Raw genomic sequence first — 22,774 nt, 5'->3', positions numbered from 1 at the left:
ATCTTAGACTCGAACCGCGGCAGACAGAGGTGAGATGGCAGTGATCCGTAACGAAGAGCGCTTTAGACCACTCGGCCACTCGGGGCCCCAACACCAGATGCATGTTTGGTGATGTGTGCATGGTTGAAATTGTATGGGGGTTGGTGCATGCCGGTAAGGCAATGTTAAAATAAATTTGCAACATAAAATAACATTCTAAAAACTTGTATTAGTTCTCATCAAATCCATTGTAAATGTTGTAAACTGATTTATAATACCTGAATGTAGCAATCAGCAAGCTAAGAAGCAATATGTTAGTCATCAACATGTATATGCCCATCATCACTGGCACAACATATTGTCCAGCCTTCGTCGGACAGCGAGGCGAAGTCCCATTTCCATATAGAGCTTCATTGTCTGAACAGTTGTCAGCACCTTGTTTAAAAGGACAAAGTTTAAATTTTAAAACACTTCATCATAAGAATACAAATGTTTTGAATGTTTTTCTAATAACCATGAATCTTCAATTTAGACACGAATTTGAAAATGTATTAAGCTTTTATTAAGATGGACTGAGTATGTCCCAATCTGTGAATCTGGCAAGAGTTTAAGTTTGATTTTTCCTGCTACTATTGAATTGTCGCTTATGATTCTTTTTGATGCAAAAATTATCTTAAGCTTACCTGACTAAAGTGATGTAACGGGGGGGGGGACAATCATCACTTTAACTTGAGCAGTGTTTTTGGTCAAACTGGTGTAATTATTTATCATGTAATGCATAGCTCGTTTCACTTAAAACATATAAAACGTGTGCTAATCATTGGCTCTAAGCAAATATTCCAACATTCCACACAACATTTATGATTCTTGCTAGGCTGATTGGTTATAAAAGCATATTCCCATTACACATAAAAGTCACAACGGAAGTCTTCTGCACTGACCTGGGTGGGTATAGAACACACAACCAAGCTACTGTGGCTCCTGTATACATTAACGATTTTCCGTTTCGTCATATCTGTTTTAGTTCATATGACATTTCCCAAATTTGTTTCATGTTTTACCATTGTAAAAGAAAGACATGTTTAGTGCTAGGATGCACAAGTTCTGAAAGTGAACAGCAATAATGTATGCAATTTTAGTTTCATGTAATATTCTATTATTTGTTTGTTTTATGCAAATGTGTTTGTTATGACTAGGTTTCCATATTAGGTATCGTTTATTCAATTCATTGAAAGTGTTGATGACATAATTTTCATGCAATTTACCTTTTAATTACACAGTGATTAGTTCATTGGTAGAGGTGATCGCATGCAATCCAAATGTTCATATGTGTAGGATTTCATAACGTTATATGAAATAACTTCCTTTATATGTTAGGATGAAACAGAGCTCATGTAGTAGCTTGTGTAAAATAATACAGTAATTTAAGACTTGCCGCTGGAAAACGAGGTCCATGTCCTACCGTACTAAGTCAGAAATTATGCAGTGTGTGGATAGCAACATGGTCTGAATAACATAAGTGAATTGTATGTAGCTCTAGAGAGTGAGGTATACAGAAATATGGGGCAATTTTGTCCTTTAATGAACAGCTTTCCAAGAGAAAAATGAGACAGTCTGGAGACAGGAGTCCTATGAAGGAAAGAAGGATGAGGTCAGAATAAAAGGACCAGGAAGTCCATGAAGGGGCAAAGCATACACCTTAGGAAGGACGAACTAGGAGACGTTGATATATGGTCAGACATGAAGCTGATGCAAATCGGTCGTGGACATTGTGCTTTTTTTCACCTCTCGTTATGATGACGAAATAAATCCAAATTAGACACACCTGTTAAATTCTATTGATATAATCTAACTTTAACTGGTATTCCCATTATTAATTTTTCTGATTTAATTTATTATCTTGTCAAAAGGGGGCTCGTTTTGTTTTATTTCTTCCCAGAATTGTCACTCAGTTCTCTGTTGAAATTCCATTCTTCTTTCAGTCCTGCTGGCCTATAATATTGAGGGAGCTCATCCTCTAGATAACACCAGCCAAATCCAATTAACCACTCCTCTTACTAAGAGGATGACGTTATAAATAATAATGATAATAATAATAATAATAATAATAATAATAATAATAATAATAATAATGAGAACTTTGTATAGCGCCTAATCTTTTGAAGCTCTAAGCGCAATACAACATTAGACAACACCTATTAGATAAAAACATATAATGATAGGATTACAAAAACAAACACCATGAGATTAGAAAACATGAAAAACATGCTGAGAATATTTCAGGTAGGAGACATTATTAGGTCTTTACGTTTTTTCTTGCAGTCGAAATAAGTGAGTTTTGAGAACAGTCTTGAATGGGATCAATGTATCTTTGTGTCTAAGTTCAGTGGGCAATTCATTCCATGTTGCTAGGCCCTGCTATGCAAAAGAACGCTGTCCATATGACTTTGTTTATGTAGTGTGAATAATGAGCATACAATTGTCAGAAGAGGTGCGTAAGTATCTTGTTGGTGTGTACACATGGGTGAGGTTGGATAGGTATGTTGGACTAGAGTCCGACAGTGAAACGTAGCACAGAAAACAAATTTTGGGCTTGATTCTGGATCGAACGGATAGCCATTGTAGGGTACAGAACAGCGTGGAGGTGTGCTCTGATCGTGGTACTCTAAGTATGGTCCGAGCAGCTGTGTTGTGAACTTTTTGAAGTTTCTGGAGCAGATATTGAGATGAACCAGACAGAATTGGGTTACAATAGTCCAGTCTTGAAAGTACTAATGAACACACAAGTGTTTTAGTGGCATCAACTGAAAGATATTTGCGAATTGAGCTGATGCGTCTCAGCTCAAGATCTTCAGCCTAGCACATGTTCATGACATGTTGGTGCAATGTGAGAGTACTGTCCAGAGTAACACCTAGGTTTCATACTGATTGTGTGAATTTAATGTTGGTGTTGCCGATATTTATTGTTGAGGTAAAGGATGTGAATGAGAAAGTCTTTGTGTTCTGATCAGAATGGCCTCAGTTTTATCATCATTCATCTACAGATTTTTACATGTCATCTGTGATTTCACATCAGAAATGCACCTCTCTACACCTTGGATGGTAGCATCAACTTCAGTTGGGTGGCTAGATTTGTATATTTGGGTGTTATCAGTGTACAGTTGGTGAGACACTGGATGCTGATCTATGACACTTGAGAGAGACCGAGTGTATATAATGAAGAGATCAGATCCAAGAACAGACCCCTGTAGAACACCACAACATAGATCAACTGGGCGGGAGTGTATTCCATTTGCAGATACAATGTGTGTCCTGTTGACCAAGTAGGACTTGAACCACAGTAAGGCTGTATCATGAATGACATACACATGCTGGAGACGGTGAAGTAATATACCATGGTCTATTTTGTCAAATGCTGCAGACAAATCAAGGAGGGTGTGGACTGTATTCTTTCCGTTATGCAACGCAGAGAGAATGTCATTAACTACTTTTAGAAGAGTAGTTTCCGTACTATGGCAAGAGCGATATGCAGATTGTACATTGCTAAAAAGACTGTTTGAATTCAGATGAGATACAAGCTGGGATAAAACAACCTTTACTGAGATTTTTTTATATGAATGGGAGATTAGAAACTGGGCGGTAGTTCTTTAACCCGTTATGGTCTAGTGTTGGTTTCTTCAGAAGAGGCTTTATAATGCCAGTTTTGAAAAAGGATGGGAATTCCCCAGATAAGAGAGAGGTATAAAAGCATCAGTTAGCGAAGGCAATACTGGATCTAAGCACGCAAGTAGCAGTGATGCTGGAATTTGATCAAGTTCACATGACTTTGGTGCACTCTACATCAGGCCTGTAGGTACGAAATCCATTCAAATGCTGCTAATGGTCGCCGCTTACATCTGTATCCCAACTGTATGGTGACGACGAGTCAATTGAAATTGTGGTGTCAAGCTTATCTCTAATGGTTTGTACTTTGTCACGGAAGAAATTTGCAAACATGTCCGGAACGTCGGCTGGAGAGAAGGTAGTTGAAAGTGGTGTAGATTTGTTCCTTGACATTAGCTTGTTAGTAATCTCGAAGAGCTCTTGCAGCTGGAACTTTCCATGATCTTAATTGTGTAGTGGGCTGATTTCGCTGCATGGACTATATTTGTGACATTCTTCTTAGTGGCTTCATAAATTTGCTTATGAATAGTGAGTCTGGTGGAAAGCCAAAGCCTCTCAGCTTTACTGCGGTCTCTTTTAGCAGAGCGAAGCTGGTCCTTAACACTGCTATACCATGGAGAACACTTTTGAATTGATACTCTGCACTTGGTAGCTGGGGCATGTTTGTCGAGCAATAAACGCAGGCAGTTATCGAGTTGTTCTGCTGTAGGACTCGTAAGCAAGTTGTTTGGTTTGCTTGGATGTCGTGCATTAGTTTGGTTCAATTTATCATACGGAGGTTTCTCTTAGTAGCAGATAGAGGTGGAGGGTTAGGGACTGATACGTCAAGATGGCATGTAATGCAGATGAGATCTGATGCAAGGTCATGCGATACCAGAGAGGACCGTAGAATGTTATCATCAGGTCTATGAAAAGTCCAGTCTAAAATATGACCATGTTTATGGGTGGGTTGGTTAACTGACTGTTTGAGGTTGGAAACATTAATGAAATCTATGAGTTTTGATGTGTTTGTGTTTCCGGGACAGTCAAAGTGAAAGTTGAAATCTCCAAGAATAATCAGGTTGCCACTTAATAAATTTCCATACTCCAGGAGATTCGGAAACTGCTCCAAAAAAGAGAGGTTCAGCCAGCTTGTTTTTTTCTACTAGGAGGAGGGCGGTATAGGCAGAAAAAATGGACTGACTTTGCTCCAGTGTGAGTGTGGTTTGGACTATTTCAAACGATGTGCGGTCAAAACTGAATGTTGTGGTGTGATTAAGACGTATGAGCATGGAGTTCTTTGTGATGACCGCAATTCCACCCCCGTAAAAGTTACGGGGAACGACTTGATGGAGTAACAAGTGGGTGTTAGATCCACACACTTGGGATCATCGCCTGATGTTTTTAGCCATGTTTCTTTTAGGAAAAAACGTCAATATTCTGGTCGCTGATAAAATTAACTATTTCTGTGCACTTTTCCAGTGGTCCTACTGACTTTGCGCATTGAATAATGCAATATGCAGGGGTATCTCTTGGATCGTTGACACAAAGGTTGACGAATTAATAGGGATTTGAGCAAGGTTATCTAAATTAATGGTCAATCTTTTTTATAAATTGTTGAGCCGAAATAAAGGAGATAACTGGAATTCTTCCTGTTCTACGCCAGCCAGCATTGAAACAACGTTTCTTTTTTTCGCTTCTGTTTACATTTAGGTAATGATGACTGTAGTCCCAGTTCGTTTTGTCTAGAGCACAATATAGTGTGGAGAGCCAAGGAGTGATCATTAAAAGCAATTAATGAGGATCCATCAATAGCACAAACGGGGTGACTGGCGGCTATCACGTGATGGCGGTTTGTTCAAAAACAGTGGAGCAAGACAGCTGAGTAAAAGTCTAATTGTTCTCATTTCCAAAACAAGGATATGAAGAAACACATACGAATTCAACAGCCAATATATAATGAACAAAATAACGTAGATGAAGACTGGCAACAAGCACAAATATCATGAAATCGGCACTATAAAAAAACGGAACAGCTGCTTCAAGCCGGTTAAGCGATAGCAGCCAACTTGTTTGTATATACCTTAACTTGGAATGGTTAATCTTCCTGAAATGTCTTTTTTGTTTTTTGTTTTTCCCTTATACTTGTAGAGCTTAAAGTCAGTACTATTGTACTGATGTACTGTCAACCCCATCCATAGAGACATGCATATGTACATACTCCCATTCTATTACTTAAATCATTGTACAAGCCAAGTGAACTTCTTCCAAAATACACTATCTTTCTCTTTATTTTTCTGTGCCTGTCTCTTCATACCCAATCTCTGTTGTGGCTGCAAATGTGTGAGTCAAAGTTATCTGTATCAAAAAAAAAATATTAAACTGCACGCAAAAAACTAGTGTTACAAGTACTCCTTTGGCTTGCAATAGCTATGCCTTGAAAAAACCAAAGTATTTACTGTATAAAGTTTGGTAATCAATGTTAAATGTCATTTTTATCCATGTACTTGCACTTTTTAATTTTCCCTTTGACCCCATCCCAGGAATCCTTCTGGCAGGAAGTTAACTACATTCACCACATTTGTATGTGTTATGAATTTTATCTGTTGAATTCGATGACAGATTTATCGACCGGTTGATGGACTGACAGATGGTATGTATCACAACATCCCTCTGCTAATGGTGGGAACAATATTTCATAGTACATACATACATAGATACATACATAGATACATACATAGATACATACATACATACATACATGCATACATACAATACATACAATACATACATACATGCATACATACATACATACACAGACATACATAATAAAATGCTAAGCCATCTCACTGCAACAAAATATACCTTCAATTTCTTCCAACATAAGCTCTCCATAAATATTCCAATATGGTCGCTTTAATATGGCCATCACAGTGTAAATAGTGAGTTCTGTATTAGGGTACAAGATGGCATAGGAAGAAATTGCATATGCCAAAATGAAAACCCCTATTATTGCAGCCAAGAATCCCAAATCCGACACCTGTGGAAGGAAAAATAAGTTTAAGTCATTAAGAATACACCACAACCCGAATTAATGTTTGTAAAAGTAGATATGCACCCATACAAAACTAATTTTTACACACTGCTGACTATAGTGATTAACAAGTTGCAAAAAATATTTTTCAATGCATCTTAATGTGCAACATGAAAAGTGACACTCGGCTCTAACAAAAATTTAACATCCTAATTAAAACTAAAGCAAAGTATGAAATTACCAACATATAAATCTTCTCACCATTGTCTCCTTTTTAAGGACCTTTCATTTAGATCTTCACTGTCAGACTATGTTATAGGTTTTCAATGGTGTAAATCTGCTCAGTTTGACAAGCAATAATTATATTTACAGACACTGTAGTGGTGGAGGATGCTGTTGTTGGGATAAGTGGGGATGAATTATGACTGGAAATCGACCCTGAGCGCCTAGATAATTTTGACAATGTTCTTCCTGTTGAATATAATTCCGATGACTGTTAGAGTGAACTTCTTTCACAGTTTTGTGAAAGGAATCAAGCCGGTGAAGAAAGCAATGAATATGATGATGACAATTGTATGTTCTGTACCATATGCCAGGGATATGACAAACTCTGAAATTTCAGAGTTTATAAAGAGATTAAAAACTGTCATGATTGCAAATGATGACTGTTGTTTGCCCATGGCACAACAAATGGAGTCTTTAACACAAGCTACATTATTGATAAAGCGATGTAAGAAACAAAAGACAATGCTCCAATCCTTATTCTAGCCAGGCGTATGAACTGTGAACATTATAAATTCTACAGAATATTTAGACATTTTGGAGTAATTTCATAATTCCATTGAACTTATAGTAAAGTAATAAAAGTACTGTATTTCATTCCTGAGATGTTTCTTGTGACAAGGACTGTTTCTTTATGGAGCAACTTTATTTATCCATGTGAAATGATACAAATTTCATTTAAAACATATATTGTTCAGCTGATTCTTCATTAAATGCACAATAACAGCTTTCAAAGCCACATATATCCTTTCACTGATCAAGCAAGAATGTATGTCAATAGTTAAATGTAGCTAAATTATGAGTGGTAAAGGATCAAATTAAAACACAAGCTTATGTTAGTGTACTTGTAGTTGATAACGATTTTAATTTATACACCTCAATTCTAACACCTGAAGATGAACTCCTCCCTTTATATTTCCTTTGGACACAAATAGTTTCCTAACTGCAAATACATGGCAAGTTTATCTGTGGATGATGTATCTCTGAACATCAATAGTTACTTCTCCAATTTATTTCTTTTCTTCAAATGCAATTGTAAATGAATTCTGCTTCTTGACCTTTCTTGTCTTAAAAACACTCATTATGTCTGTGTTTTTTTAAAGCCTCCTTTATATGAATGTTTGAGACCACCCCCCTCGCACCCAATGTGTATTTCCTATTGCATTGGTTTTAAAATGGGTAGGTTGATAGTGTATTTGTTTATATATATAATTTTCATTTTTATTTTTAATATTTTCACTTTTTTATTTTTAACCCAGGGAAAAAGTGCTAGGGTTGGCAGCTTAAACGGGGATGGTTGGTCAATAGGAAACTTTTATTTTTTTTGGTCTGGTATGGTACTTCCAGCCTGCGATGATCGGAATCTGGGAGATAATTTTATCTTATAGAACAAATTTTTTATAATTGAAGGCTCCTACATAATGCTCGTAACTGGTGCTTATCTACTTACCTCTTTTAAATTTAAAAAATACTGAGAAATTGTGGAAAGTTCTGGGAAATATTTCTTTTGCATTCTTAGATAGGTTGCAGAGCATGGAATTATCCAATCACAGCAGCTTATTCATCAATCAATCTTGTATGTGTCATAATGATAAATTCAAAAGTGGTTTGTTGAAATCAAACTGGTTCGTGAAAAATTTGGATTATGAAGGAGTGGATCATCAATCACCATAACTTGTTTGCATATGTACATGATGATCCTATTACCGGAAATGAAGGATCGTTTATTTTTTAAAATATTGTTCAGCCGAGAAAGGCAATCATAGATTGCAAAGTCAGAATATTTGGTGTTTGCAAGGTTCTTGAGTTTTGGGATTACAGATGGAATTATAGGAATGATTGGAGGTAAGTTTGTTTCTTTTTTAATTATATTACATTAAATTTGAAACAGATAAGAACATTTATTGTCTCTTTTTTCAATGGTCAGCTGTACACTGCATCAGTGTATCAGTCAATTGCACCTGTTTTCGGTGCAATTGTGGTTGTTTAGCAAGCTATAAATACTGTATAAAGTCATCAACCCACTAGACACTGCGCCATCAGCCGTATTGTTTTCAGACAAATATGTAGGCCTACAACGTTCAGTAATCCTTATTGTTGTTTTCATCTATATCTCACTGATAGTTTGTGTGTATTATCGAATAGGGATTTAAAAAAAAAATTAAAATATTTGTACCGAAACAATGGTATGGAAATTGGACTGTTTCTGGTTCTATGTATTGTTTAATCGGATTTATCCATATAGATACATGACAATAATAATAATCGTGATAGTAATCTTAATAATAATCATAATAATAATCATAACAATAATTATGATAATAATCATAATAATAATCATGATAATAATCATAATAATAATAATAAAAATAATAATAATCTCTCATTATTGTTGTTGTTATTCTAATTTTACCTTTGCATGATTCAGTTGTATTTCTTTGGAAGTGAATTACAAGACTTAAGTATATAGTAATGATTCATTTATTAACTATACCCATTTTGAATAGAGTAAAGCAAACTAACCCATTAACATTAATTAAATTTAGAAGAAAAGAATTAATGGTTTTAATTATTTTATGTTTAAAGTCGTTGAAAGAACAATAAAATCTGAAAAATATTTAATGAATCAAAAATGGATCTTAGAATAACTGTGAACATAATTATTATAGTGCATTAAATCAGAAGAATAGGTTTATGAATAGTATTAAAGACATGTAAGACTAGGACAGACCATCCATATGTTTAGGTTGTTATGCAGCATTAAAATCTACAAAGCAATAAATCAGATCTATTACTACTTTAGTATACTGATAAAAACAATATTACTTTATCCATTTTCTTTAACTGCAATATGTTATAATTTAAAAAACTGTACTAGCCTGCCATATTATCATGTGTTTGTCTGAAATTGCTGCTGCATTCAACTTTGAGATACGAGGTTACAAGTGATTCATGACATCACATGATGGCCACTCTTTAACAACTTTATTGACCTTGCAAACCTAGAGAGTATATGTTCTTCATTTTGGGTGTAAGTTTGTGCACCATATCAAAATGAGTAATGCTCATGCATGTCACATGTTGATGATATTAAATAGTACTTCAATTGGTTTTCTTTTGTTTGTCTAATTGAAAAGGAAATATGGCATCCATGATACCAATCTCATGCTCTGTTTTACCTGTTGCATACGAATTTGCAAAAATGCAAGCATCAGTGATCTCTTAACTTTATAAAGGATGTCAGGTTAAATAATTAAAATGAATTATCATTTTTATTTTTAAAGGTCAACATGCTAAACCATTTTTTTTTCAGCAATAAACATGGATATATGTATTTTTTCACAAGTAATCAAATCTCATTGCTAGTAAATGGCATGGAATATATTGCATATTATTTTAAAAGTTTGCACTGTTTTTAAATTTAGGGTTGAAACAAGTAAACATGCGAATCCACAATTACCAAAACCACCAAAACAGCTAAGACAGTAGCAAAAAATAGACCACCAAGATGGCAACACCCACACAGACATCAACGGTAACACCAACAAAATCCGAGGTAAAAAGATGCAGCAAATTCAAACTTTCTAAAAACTTTTTTAAGCAACAAGCATTGTGTCATATCTTTAAGGGCTGATTACAGTACAATGAAATAATAAGGTAGTAATTCTGAATAATTTTAAGGGATGCATCAGGATCTTATAACTGAATCAATGCATTAGTTTGAACTTGTAAGTCCTTGAATGTGGAACAGAATATAATCTTGATTTTATTTGTTATCAACAATTTAGATTGATGGTCCCAAATTCAAAGAACAGTCCGTTATAGAAATGTAGCCTTTTCTGTTTTTCAGAACTAAATGATTCCAAACATGATTTGTAAATTTAAGGCTGCCAACAACAGTTATGTTATATGCGTACTATTTATTTTATTAACTCATCAGATTTTCTATTTTCAACCAATAATTTTTTTTTGCAGAACTGGTCCAAAAGAAATGGCAGAATATCAAAGAGGTGATGATGAACAAAAAAGTCAGTCAAGTGTTAAAACCATCAAGAAGCAAGGATATAAATGAATGGATTTTCAAAATTAAATGGACAATTTGGCACTAAAGGAAACTTATGGGCATTCTTGATATTTGAACCTTTTCAAATTTTATTTGTACCTGTTGAACAAATTAAAAATAAAATGTATTCTTGTGTTCTATAATATTTGCTTCAATTCTTGGTCTGATGCTTTATGCCAGGAAGGTGTCCGTGGAATCCTTGGATGATGTGGTGAGGTGTCATCAGATGATATATCCGAGGAATCCTAAGACAATATGTCATATGAATCCTCGGACAATATGTAAAATGAATCATCGGGTGGTATGTCTAAGGAATTGCCAGAATGCTTGAAAACCATGGAGATGTTCAAGGATTCCTAGGAAACCTCAGAATAATGGTTTCAAAAATCCTTGGAAATACAAGGTCAAACTCGGACATTTGAAAATAAAAACCTTGGACATTGTTATATAAAAAACATGTTCTTGGACTATTACCACAGAAACCAATATCCCGAGGTTTTTTTCCTAGGGACATTTGTCCAAGGTTTCCCAAGAAACCTCAGAATATGTACAGCCAGGTTGTAATTATTGTGATGGTTTCACTTTGCACACATTTAACCAATTAGACAATCTTGAACCATGATTACCTGTTTAAATTTTGTTGACTCTTAGCAATAAGGCTACCCTGATTACTCTTCATGCTATGATAAGCATATTAGTGATAAACAGTCAGTCCCAAAGATTGTTCCTGACATGTGAAGGATTGCAGTAAGAAGAATGCCTGATGATTTTGTTTCAAGGAATAATGTGACCGTGACCTTCATCCCATATGATAAGGGTACAACAAAGCAGGAAAAATACAATTTCATTAGTTATTTTTTATGAGATAATATAAATCTACTATGTACAACAAAACTAGACTTGCTTTGAGAGCAGAGAATAAGTGTTGTAACAATATCACAATGACAATATTTTTACATATACTCAGCACACTTTAGAGACAGGAAAAAATATTGTATTTTGTTACAATATGTCCTCCTCCAAAGAGATCAGAACTAAAATATTTACTGAAGTGATAACATCTGTACATTTGTATTCATGCACAAGCCTGAATTTCCAAGCATTTGAGGTCATCACAATATTTGCATCTAGTGCTTGATTTATCTATGAAGTCCTACTATGACTTACTGTACTATAATTTTTAGCTGAATGTGAACACTGAAAATAGATATATAAATAACTTCTTGTTTATACAAGGACTCACTGATTCCCTGTGAATTGAAAACTGTATACTTTATGGTATAAAATATTCAATCATGAAGTAATAGTTGATTCATGCATTCTACTTTTGGGTGGAGTAATAACTGGCAAACTTCTTGGCAATGAAACTTCACTCAAGTCAGTCACAAAATGTTTACTTTCAAACTTTTCTTTTATCTTCTTGTTTTAGTGTTTAAGGCACATATTCCATGGCTTAACTGTTGGTTTCAAGTGGTCTTCTCAAGTGACAATCCTGTATGTACAATATATGAGACAGTGATTGTGAGAGAAGTGGAGATGAGCTGTTCGGGTCTCAAAAGATTCAAAGTATTCTAAGGCAAGCAAAAGCCATAAGATTATAAAATAAATTTGAGTTTGCACATGATCCAGTTTATCAAGGGACTGTGCTGAGGATAATTTATTTTTGAAACTTTTATTGAATTGATAATACACTTGCAAATAAAATATTAATGCTACATCATTCAGCCACCATTGAGATGATATATCTGCCTAAAAACAAGTTATTGAGAAGTAATCTAAAGCCAATTAAAATGATAATACATAGTCAATTAAAATGATACTATATAGTCAATTAAATTATTCTACGTAGTCTCTTAAAATGATACTACATAGCTTCTTAAAATGATAATATGTAGTCAATTAAAGGATAATATATAGTCAATTAAAATGATGCTACATAGTCAACTAAAATGATACTATATAGTCAATTAAAATGATATTACATAGTCAATTAAAATATTTCTAAATAGCCTCTTAAAATGATACTACATAGCCTCTTAAACTGATACTACATAGCCAATTAAAATGATGCTGCTACAGAGCCAATTAAAATGATATCACATAGCCAATTAAAATGATATCACATTGCCAATTAAAATGATCCTACATAGCCAATTAAACTGACACTACATAACCAATTAAAATGATACTACATTTAATCTTAAAATGATACTACATAACCAATTAAAATGATAATATACAGCCTCTTAAAATGATACTGCATAGCCAATTAAAATTATACTACATAGCCAAATAAAATGACACTACTTAGCCTATTAAAATTATACTATATAACCAAGTCAGTTCAAATCATCACTGTAGACAACTATGAAAATTGATGCCATGTCATATAAATCTAATCAGGTCATCTATGTGTACATATATATATATATATATATATATATATATATATATATATATATATATATATATATATATATATATATATATATATACATGTAGTTTTTTCTAATTTGTTTATGTTGATAAATTCTGCTAACAACTTAGCTGTTTTGCTAAAATGCTGAAAGAACACAAATGTCAAATAATAAATAAAAACTGTTGTACAGCCCCCGAAATTATAACTAGTGTATCTATATGTTAATACAGGTAAGCCATTTAAATTTCATTTCTCTGCCTTATATTGTCAACTTAATTACTTAATATGGATTTTGTCTAAAAGCTCCAAAAAGTTTTTTAAAATGTAAATAAATTATAAAAAGATGATCTAATGGTGTGAAAATCTAATTAGGTCAATGTAATGTTATTTGAGGACTTTAAGGTCAAAGTCTGGTTTTCTTCAAATTACATAAAAATCGTTATGTTAGGCCTTCCTTGTCAATGTTATTGCAATAAAACATAAAGAGTGGATGTTATATTCCTCAAAAGATTGTAAGGGTACCTTTAAATTTCTAACTTGATCCACTGTTAATGTACCAAAAACATGGAAAGAGGCCACGTATTCCCAAACCAGGTAAGGATAGCACTAATCTGACAAATTACCATCCCACTGCCCTGATGAGCTGTGTGTGTAAAACAATGGAATGAATGATCAATGCAAGGCTTGTTTGGTACTTGGAAACTAATAATTGAATATCTCCTTTCTAAAGTGGATTCTAATATGGTTGTAGAACCAATGATCATCTGTTTAAACCTAAAACGTTCATTTATGAGGCTTTTATCAAGGAAGAACATTTAATGACGGTTTTCTTTGATTTGGAAAATGCCTATGATACAACATAGAAGTAAAAATTAATGAATAACCTGTACGATCTCGGTCTAAAAGCTGTCTACCAACTTCTATATCTAACTTTCTCTCTAAAAAATGAATTCAAGGTAAGAGTGGATTCCACCCTCTCAGGACATGTACAAGCAAGAGATGCGTGTGTCCTAGGGCAGTATTTAATCTGTAATGCTCATTAACATCAAAATTAATATATTGCCAAATGTTTGGTTCCTGGTGTGGATTGCTCCTTAACTGTTGATGATTTCCTAATATGTTATCGATCAAAACACATACTAAAATTGAAAAAGTAACTGCAACAAAATGTAAACATGATTCAAAATTGGGCCAATACCAATGGTTCCGAATTCTCAAAAGGCAAACAGTATGCATATATTTTTGTCAGCTAAGAAGACATCATGATGATCCTAAACTCAAGCTGCACCTATACCAGTTGAAGAAACAAAGATTTTATTCATTGTCTTTGATAAAAGCACACCTTCATTCCACATATAAAAATCTTGAATACTCTTTGGTTTACTCAATATTTACTCAACGATGTAGCACTAAGACTACACACTCAATGCTGTAGCACACTCGGACTAAACACTCAACATTGTAGCACACTCAGACTACACACAAAATATTGCAGCACAGTCAGACTACACACTCAGTGTTGTAGCACACTCAGACTACACACTCAATGTTGTAGCATACTTAGACTACACCTACACACTCAACATTGTAGCAGACTCAGACTACACACTCAACATTGTTGCACACTCAGACTACACACTCAAAGTTGTAGCACACTCAGACTACACACTCAACGTTGTAGCACACTCAGGCTAGACACTCAACATTGTAGCACACTCAGGAAAAGGCTGATGCAGCCTTTATTAGTGGAAATCACACAACAAAATACACTTGCCAAATGGTAAATCAATATTTTCAACCAAAATCATGGCAGTATACCATGCCCTGAAAGGTATCGAAGCCCAAAATAAATAATCATTGTCTCATTGTTCAACATAATTTCAAAAACTGAAAAATTAAAAAGAGAAGATACATTTAAAATTCACATAAAAAAATTCAGAAAATTATAATCAACCATTTGCACATCTGGAACTTGTGGATACTCTAAACAAGGCCCGTGATATATGTGCCAGAACAGATAAGATACATTGCCAATTTATTTAGCATCTACCAGAACTCTCACTAACTGCTGTTTTGGAAATCTTCAAGAAGTTATGGATGACTTGTTACGTACCACAACCTTAGAAAGAGGCCTCAGTAATAACTGTTCCTAAACCAGTCAAGGATGGCACAGATCCTATGAACTATTGTCCCATACCTCTAACAAAATGAGTTTGTAAAACGATGGAACAAATGATCAGTGCAAGGCTTGTGTGGAGACTAACAATTTAATATCACTTTTCCAAAGCGGCTTCCAATATAGCTGTTGTACCAACAATCATCGGGTTAGACTGGAAACATTCATCCCGGATGATTTTATCAAGAAGGAACATTTGGTATCTGTTATCTTCAACTTGGAAAGGCCTATGATACAACATAGAAGTATGCAATCATGAATGACCTGCACCATTTAGTTTTAAAAGGCCATCTAACAACTTTTATATCTAACTTTGTTTCAGATAAGGAATTCAAAGTTCATGTACAAGTAGGCTCCACCCCCTCTGATAAGCATGAAGAAGAGGTGTTTGTACCTGAGGACAGTGTTCTTTCCAGTGTGATTTTTAGCACCATAATTAATAAAATCACAAAGTGTTTGTCTCCTTTAGTAGATGACTCACTACATGTTGATGACTTACAAATGTTATTGATCCTAAAATATACATACAACTGAAAGACAATTCCAACAAAATATTAACAAGTTTCAAAATTGGGTAACAGCCAATGATTTTAACTTCTCAAAAACATGAACAGTATGCATGCATTTCTATAAGCTATGAAAACAAAATCATGATCCTAAACTCATGCTGGATGGAATACCTATAATGATTCTTGAGGAAAAAAGTTTGTATGCATTGTCTTCAACATAGAAAAGTCTTATTCTTTCCACACACTAGGCAATTAAAAGTCAAACGCTTGAAAGCCCTCGACCTACTATAAGGTGTACACACTGACTGGGGATCTGATATAAATTAGTTCATAATCTATATATAACCCGTATTAGATCTGTTGAAATGGACTTATGGTTCAGCAAGAAAATCATATTTAAAGATGTTTGGCCCAATTCACCGTCAGGCAATACAACTCACTTTGGAGCGTTTAGGACATCCCCATGTGAAAGCCTTCTGGCTGAAGCAAATGAACCACCTCTATATATTGCAAAGAAACATTATTTTTTTCAATTTGCCTCTAACCCTTTAAACCCTGCTTTTGTGTCAATTTTCCAACCCAATAAAAAAAACATTATACAAAAATAAACCAATTGTCATTCCTATCTTTGGCATTAGAATATCTCTCGACATTGACAATATACAAATTGACCTTTTAAAATACAAAAATCTTCTATACCTGAAACATATCCTTGGCTTCTAAACAAACCTAAATACTTTTTACTCTGCATGAAGGCAAGCAAATGTGTACAAATCCTTCCATTTTCAATAATTCTTATAATTAAGTCTTCTCTAAATTTGACCAATACACAAGAATTTATACTGATGGCTCAATGGATTGTGAAACGGCTGCTGCAGCCTTCACTGGTGGAAACCAAACTTCAAACCTTACCTTACCAGATGGTGCATCAGTATGTTCAGCAGAAAGCAAAGCAATAGACTTTGCTTTGAAATATATCAAAACAAAGAATATTGTAAACTCATCTTTTCAGATTCACCATCAGTACTTCAGTCATTCCACAAAAGAAGTTGGAAAACACATTACTGACCAGTGCCTCATTAAACATACCAAGCTTTGTGACTCTCAGAGTATCATATACCTTTGGTTGTCCATTCATGTCGGTATGAAAAATAATGAAAGAGCAGACTGTGCTGCCAAATTAACCTTATCTCTAAAACAGAGTTTATAATAACATTTAAACTAGGAATCAAACAATTCTTGTTTAGTATGTGGCAGGCATCATGAAATAATGCTGTCAATGACAAGCTCCACGTGGTGAAATCTTACTTAGGGGAATGGCCTCCCTTAATCATTTATAAGGATGAAATGGTTATTGCACAAATTCTGGCCATACTTGCATAACCCACTACTACATAATAAAAGGTGATGATCCACCAGACTGTGTTACTTGCAATGAACTATTTACCGTAAGGCACTTTCTAATAGATTATTTTGATATCTAAACTACACGTGATTGCTACTACAATGTTCAGCACATGAAGGAGATTTTTGATACGGTAAATGTGTCTCTTTCATTATACATTTCTAGAAGAAAAAAAACATTTTTCAAAAATATAGCTTTTGTTCTCTCTCTTTTAGCATTTTTCACCCAACGTATGTACTGTCATTCATCTTAAATACATTTATTTATCTAATTATTCACTGACACACCATGTATATTCCATGTTGATTAAGAATCTTCATATATTACCCTCACCATCTCATAGCTTTGCATTGAATTGTTTGGTCTTATTATCGCTGGTCATAAATGATCCTCTTTTTAGCTGTAAATAATCTCATTTAGCATATAACCTTTTATGTGATGCTAAATAGCCTTACAGTGCAGGTGTGCCATCAAACTAAAATCCATCAGTCATTCAATCGAAAGCAAACATATCTTTAACTCGTATGCTATCATTTGCTATCAGTACTTCAGTCACTATAAAACAAGGAGTTGAAAAATCCATTACTGACCAATATTCTCATCAAATACACCATGCTGCTAAAACAGATCTTTTGTACAAACAACTGATTTAAAAATAGCATCACCTATTTTAAACCGAATATACCAAATCCTTGTTTATTAACTGGGCAGCAACATTGAATGATGCTAAAAATAACAAACACACCAATGGTCTTCTTTCCATCGTACCATCTGTAAGGACGAGGTAATCCTTGCAAGAATTAGAACTGGTCACAGTTGTATAATCCATTCCTATATATTAAAGGGCGAAGACACACCCAACTGGAATTCTTGCAATTAACCATTCACTGCTAAACACTTTATGCTAGATTGTTTTAAGTGCAAGAAAGGGCTTTTTGATACAGTAAATAAGTCTTGTATCTTAAATTTCTTGAAGGAAATTCACAATTATTCTTAAATATTGCTAATGTACAATGCTGATTACTTTGAGTATTTTTAATCAGCCTTTGCACTGTTAATCACCATAATTTAACTTTTATTATTTAATTACCCTTTATACACACCATTCACATCTTCCGTTGATTGGTAAGCTTCATCTAGTTTCATCACTGTTCTTGTACTTTTATTGCTCATTGGCAATAAATCTTTAGACATACTATTTAATCAAATGACCTTTCTTGTGGCACTAGAAAGTCTACAGTGCTGATGCACTGTTAAATCCGCCATCAGTCAATCAATGAATCAAAGTTGTTCAAGGGCCATTAACAATGTAAATATATACAAATGTAACTAACAGTGAGATCATGTTTGCTATTGTTAAGACAAAGATTCAGGGTGAATATGAATGAAATCCAACAAAAAGTTCAAATGATGGAGTGTTCACAATCCATTATGATGCCCAATCGAAAATCGATCGAGATCAAAATACCTGTAAGCAATGCAGGCCAATGAGCTCTCGATAAGATGAAGCTTTATATCAAATCTAGTTTAAATCAAAAGACAAATTAGTGCTTTAGAATGTTTCTATGGTTGTGCATTAAATTTTTCTGAGCTAATGTGATCAAGGGACATAACTTTATATGTGCAGAACTGTGCTTCTGTACAAACCCATCCAAGCTCTGGTTGAGATGAAGTTTCAGGACACATTTGGGTTAAATATAATAATAATACTGAAGCCAAGTGTTCACATTGTAGTGCATGAGCAGTACATATGCTGAATGATAACGGGTCACAACTCAAAGAATCATGCAGAAAATATTCGTTATCCTTGATCTCTACTGAGCAGTTTTTAAGATAAAGTTTCACAGCAAACTCGCTTCAAACCTAAAAATAAATTTGCATGATAGGTCTGCAGAGAAAATATTAGAAATGGAAAATTCTAGCATGTAATGTATGCCTCTACACCACTTCTTTTACCATACAGACCAAGTGTGGTTGAAATACACTTCATAGTTACTGCTGACACAAAATATTTGCACATGGTAAACAGACAAACATATCAAAGACAAGCAGACAGATGTTATAACATTTGTTATATCCCAAGACTACATTGTGAGGTAAATAAAAAAAACATTGCGGATACAAAATTGACTTATTTGAGAAAATCTGGTATAGTCACTACATACCATATTAATGATCATCACTAACTTTGGTCCTATTTGTCTCTGCGCATGAAAAATATGAAGAATTCTCAGGTAAAAGAATGCAAGATCTATTCCCAGGATGACTTCAGCAGCTTCTAATGCAAGGGGTTGAGGGTTGATCATCAAAAATGCCATTCCAATTATAAACAGCAAAATTGTGAGCATGTCTAAAATATTCCAGCCGTCTGTTATATAGAGTATCAACTTTCTGCAGATAGATGTTTCCCGTCTTCTCGAAACCTGTTTGGAAAGAGTAAGTACTTAGAAACTTAAAATGGAATGTAGAATATGAATATATGCCCACATTTTGTGGGGATTAGAACACAATTAAACTGATCATATCGTTATAGATTATTTGCAAACAAACCAGCTTGATAAATTTCAGCATGTGTAATTTTTGGAGAAATGATTATTTTAAAAAATCATTTAAATTCACAAACTAGCAAAGAATGAACTCACAATATCCAAACTGAAAATGTTAGACATTTTATGAACTACTAACAACATTTTGTTGTTTGACCTGGTCCCAATGTTAAACTGAAGAGACTCAGGCAGGTCTTTAATACAAGAAAACAATTGTCGTTGCTTGAATTTAGTTCCTCAGTCTTACCCAGTTTTGTCTTGGAGAGAATTGTGCTATCTGATTCATTCCATTTTTGGAATCATACACACTTATACTGTTCCTGTTGTAAGTCTGCAGACATGATTTATGTTGTACTTGGATATTATTTGAGAATAAAAACATTTGTTTGGACTGTTCAGTGGAAATAAAAAGTGCTCATTGTTTGCACTATAATATTATTCTGGAACTGAATTGAATTAATTCAAAGGGGTTCTGGGCAATGCTATCAAGATAATGTCATGATTCTTGGTGAAGAAAGGACATTTATGTTATTTAAATTTATTCAGAACTCTTTATTCATTTAGGATTTTCAGAGAACTTTGTCTGGATACTGTTGTTCTGGATTCACATCATAATACCTTAAGTTTCGCTCACATTTTCATTTACAACTTTGATAATTAAATTGTTTGTTAAGTTTTATAAAACTTGGTTTTGCATCTTTCTGTTATTTAGTTTGTAACCATAGAGTTGTAATAGATATGCACAATTGAAATAATGAAATATTTGTTTTGTCATTCTTTTACATTAAAGTAAAAACGTATATACTCATAACTGAGACGTGAATCTATCAACTATCAGTATTATATTCACATGTTGTACTTAGGGATCCTAGAACTTCACAAAAGTGAACTGTTTTGGCACTTATTAGCAACATTATGCAAATAAGAGTACTGACACACATGAAAATCCTACAAATATATAATCAAATATATAATAGAGAAGAATAATTTATTCAGGTTTTAACATGAATAATGTTCACTAAATCAAATCAAAACAGATTTTGAAAGTTTAGTGTATGCTGCTAGATATTGCAGCCCAGATACATGTACAATAATGATACTACCTTCTCGTGTGGACACCAAGGCCAAAGAAATCAATGATCTGATAATTGACCTATGTGAAGACTTCAACGTACATTCCACAATACACATCTTTCTTTTCAGAATCAGGATGTCAACCTTAGTCTCTACCACAGAGACAAATTCATCTAAGCAGAAAAGGAACATCTGAACTACTGAGAAATATTAAAATGTATGCCCCCATTTTCAGGCACTTTAATGAAGAGTGCTGTCTCTATGGTGGAGAAACTGGGCACATGACACAGGTATGCCATCATGGCAAACAGATCGAGTGTTTCAGGTGCCATAAATATGGACACAAACAAAGACTTTGTCCATCAGTGTATACATATTAGGAAGCTGGCAAAGAGGAGAATGTCAACGCTTCATTTACAAAAAATCTAGATGTACCCAGTGTGACTCTTGACTCTAACTATTCAATGGACACTATTATAGATGCAAATGTAGATGGAATTTCAGGGTTAGTATGTGACTTTGAAGAATATATATGAACATTTAAATATAGAAATAGGATGTAAAAATGATGAGAGTAGTATGGAGACAATCTCAGTGAGTACCCCCATTGCATGATGACATATATATAATTGATATGAAACTAAATACAAAAGGTTTTAACATAGGTCACTTAAACGTATAAGGTATAGTGGGAAAGATAGACCAGATTAAGTTAATGTTGTCTTCCAAGGAAACTAATATACATGTTTAGGACTCACTGAAGCCAAATTAAATGCTAACCACAATGATAATCTATTTCACTGTCAAGGCTACAATAAACCATTATGCAGGGAGAGGTCCCGTTGTATACATTAAGGAAGATATAAATGCAGAAAGGCGACTTGACTTGGAGTCACATGAAATTGAGAGTACCTGGGTGGAAATTTCTCAAAATAATGCAAAATCATTCCTAGCTGGTTTCATTTATAGGCCACATTCCTCCAAAGCATTTTGGAATGATAACTTTTTTAAACAAATGGAAAATGTTCTAGCACAAGAGAAACAAACAAATATACCAGGAGATATAAATAAGGACCTTCTCAATACTCAAATAAGGAACAACTGGATGGAATTTATTGAATCATTAGGCCTAGACAGCTGGTAAATGAGCCTACAAGGGTAACACAAAAATCGAGCACTCTTATTGATCACATTTATACCAACCTACCAGACAATGTGGCTTGTGTTAATGTACCGAATGTTGGTCTTAGTGACCACTATCCTACTTTTTTGACAAGAAAGGTTAAATGCAAGAAAAATAAGAAAAATAAACATAAAACGATCACTTACAGATGGTTTAAAATTTTTAATGAAGAACAACTTCTCAATGACCTATATAAAGTTCCATGAAATATGATCCAAAATTTGGATGACATAGATGAAGCCATGAGGGTGTGGACTGACCTATTCATGGATGTAGTATCTAAGCATGCACTACTGAAAGTACATTGAGTAAAGACTGAAATTCAACCTAATTGGCAGACTACTGAAATCCTAGATGCTATGAAAACACGAGACAATTTCAAGGCTATGGAAAACCATGCACAATATAAACTATGGAGAAATCAAATAACAAGTATGATTAAAAAAGCTTAAAAAAAAACCT

The 22,774-nt window shown here is 34.0% G+C and overlaps 1 protein-coding gene across 1 annotated transcript in view; it reads right to left on the bottom strand.

Annotated features, from left to right (window-relative positions):
* Positions 1–208: 208 nt before the first annotated feature.
* Positions 209–22,774, bottom strand: part of LOC149771141 (transient receptor potential cation channel subfamily M member 5-like) — a 32,546-nt gene continuing 9,980 nt past the window's right edge. Inside the window, exons 4-6 of the mRNA XM_089948816.1 lie at positions 19,675–19,932; positions 6,487–6,661; positions 209–414 (exon numbers count right to left, since the gene is read on the bottom strand). Of these exons, the coding sequence (XP_089804942.1) occupies positions 209–414; positions 6,487–6,661; positions 19,675–19,932 (639 nt within the window). The remainder of the gene's footprint in view (positions 415–6,486; positions 6,662–19,674; positions 19,933–22,774) is intronic.

Source organism: Sinohyriopsis cumingii, unplaced genomic scaffold (genome assembly GCF_028554795.1).
Source record: "Sinohyriopsis cumingii isolate HCF-2022 unplaced genomic scaffold, ASM2855479v2 utg002106l, whole genome shotgun sequence".
Lineage (NCBI taxonomy): Eukaryota > Metazoa > Mollusca > Bivalvia > Unionida > Unionidae > Sinohyriopsis > Sinohyriopsis cumingii.
Note: the sequence above shows the minus strand (reverse complement) of the source record. Positions and strands in the feature narration are given on the sequence as shown.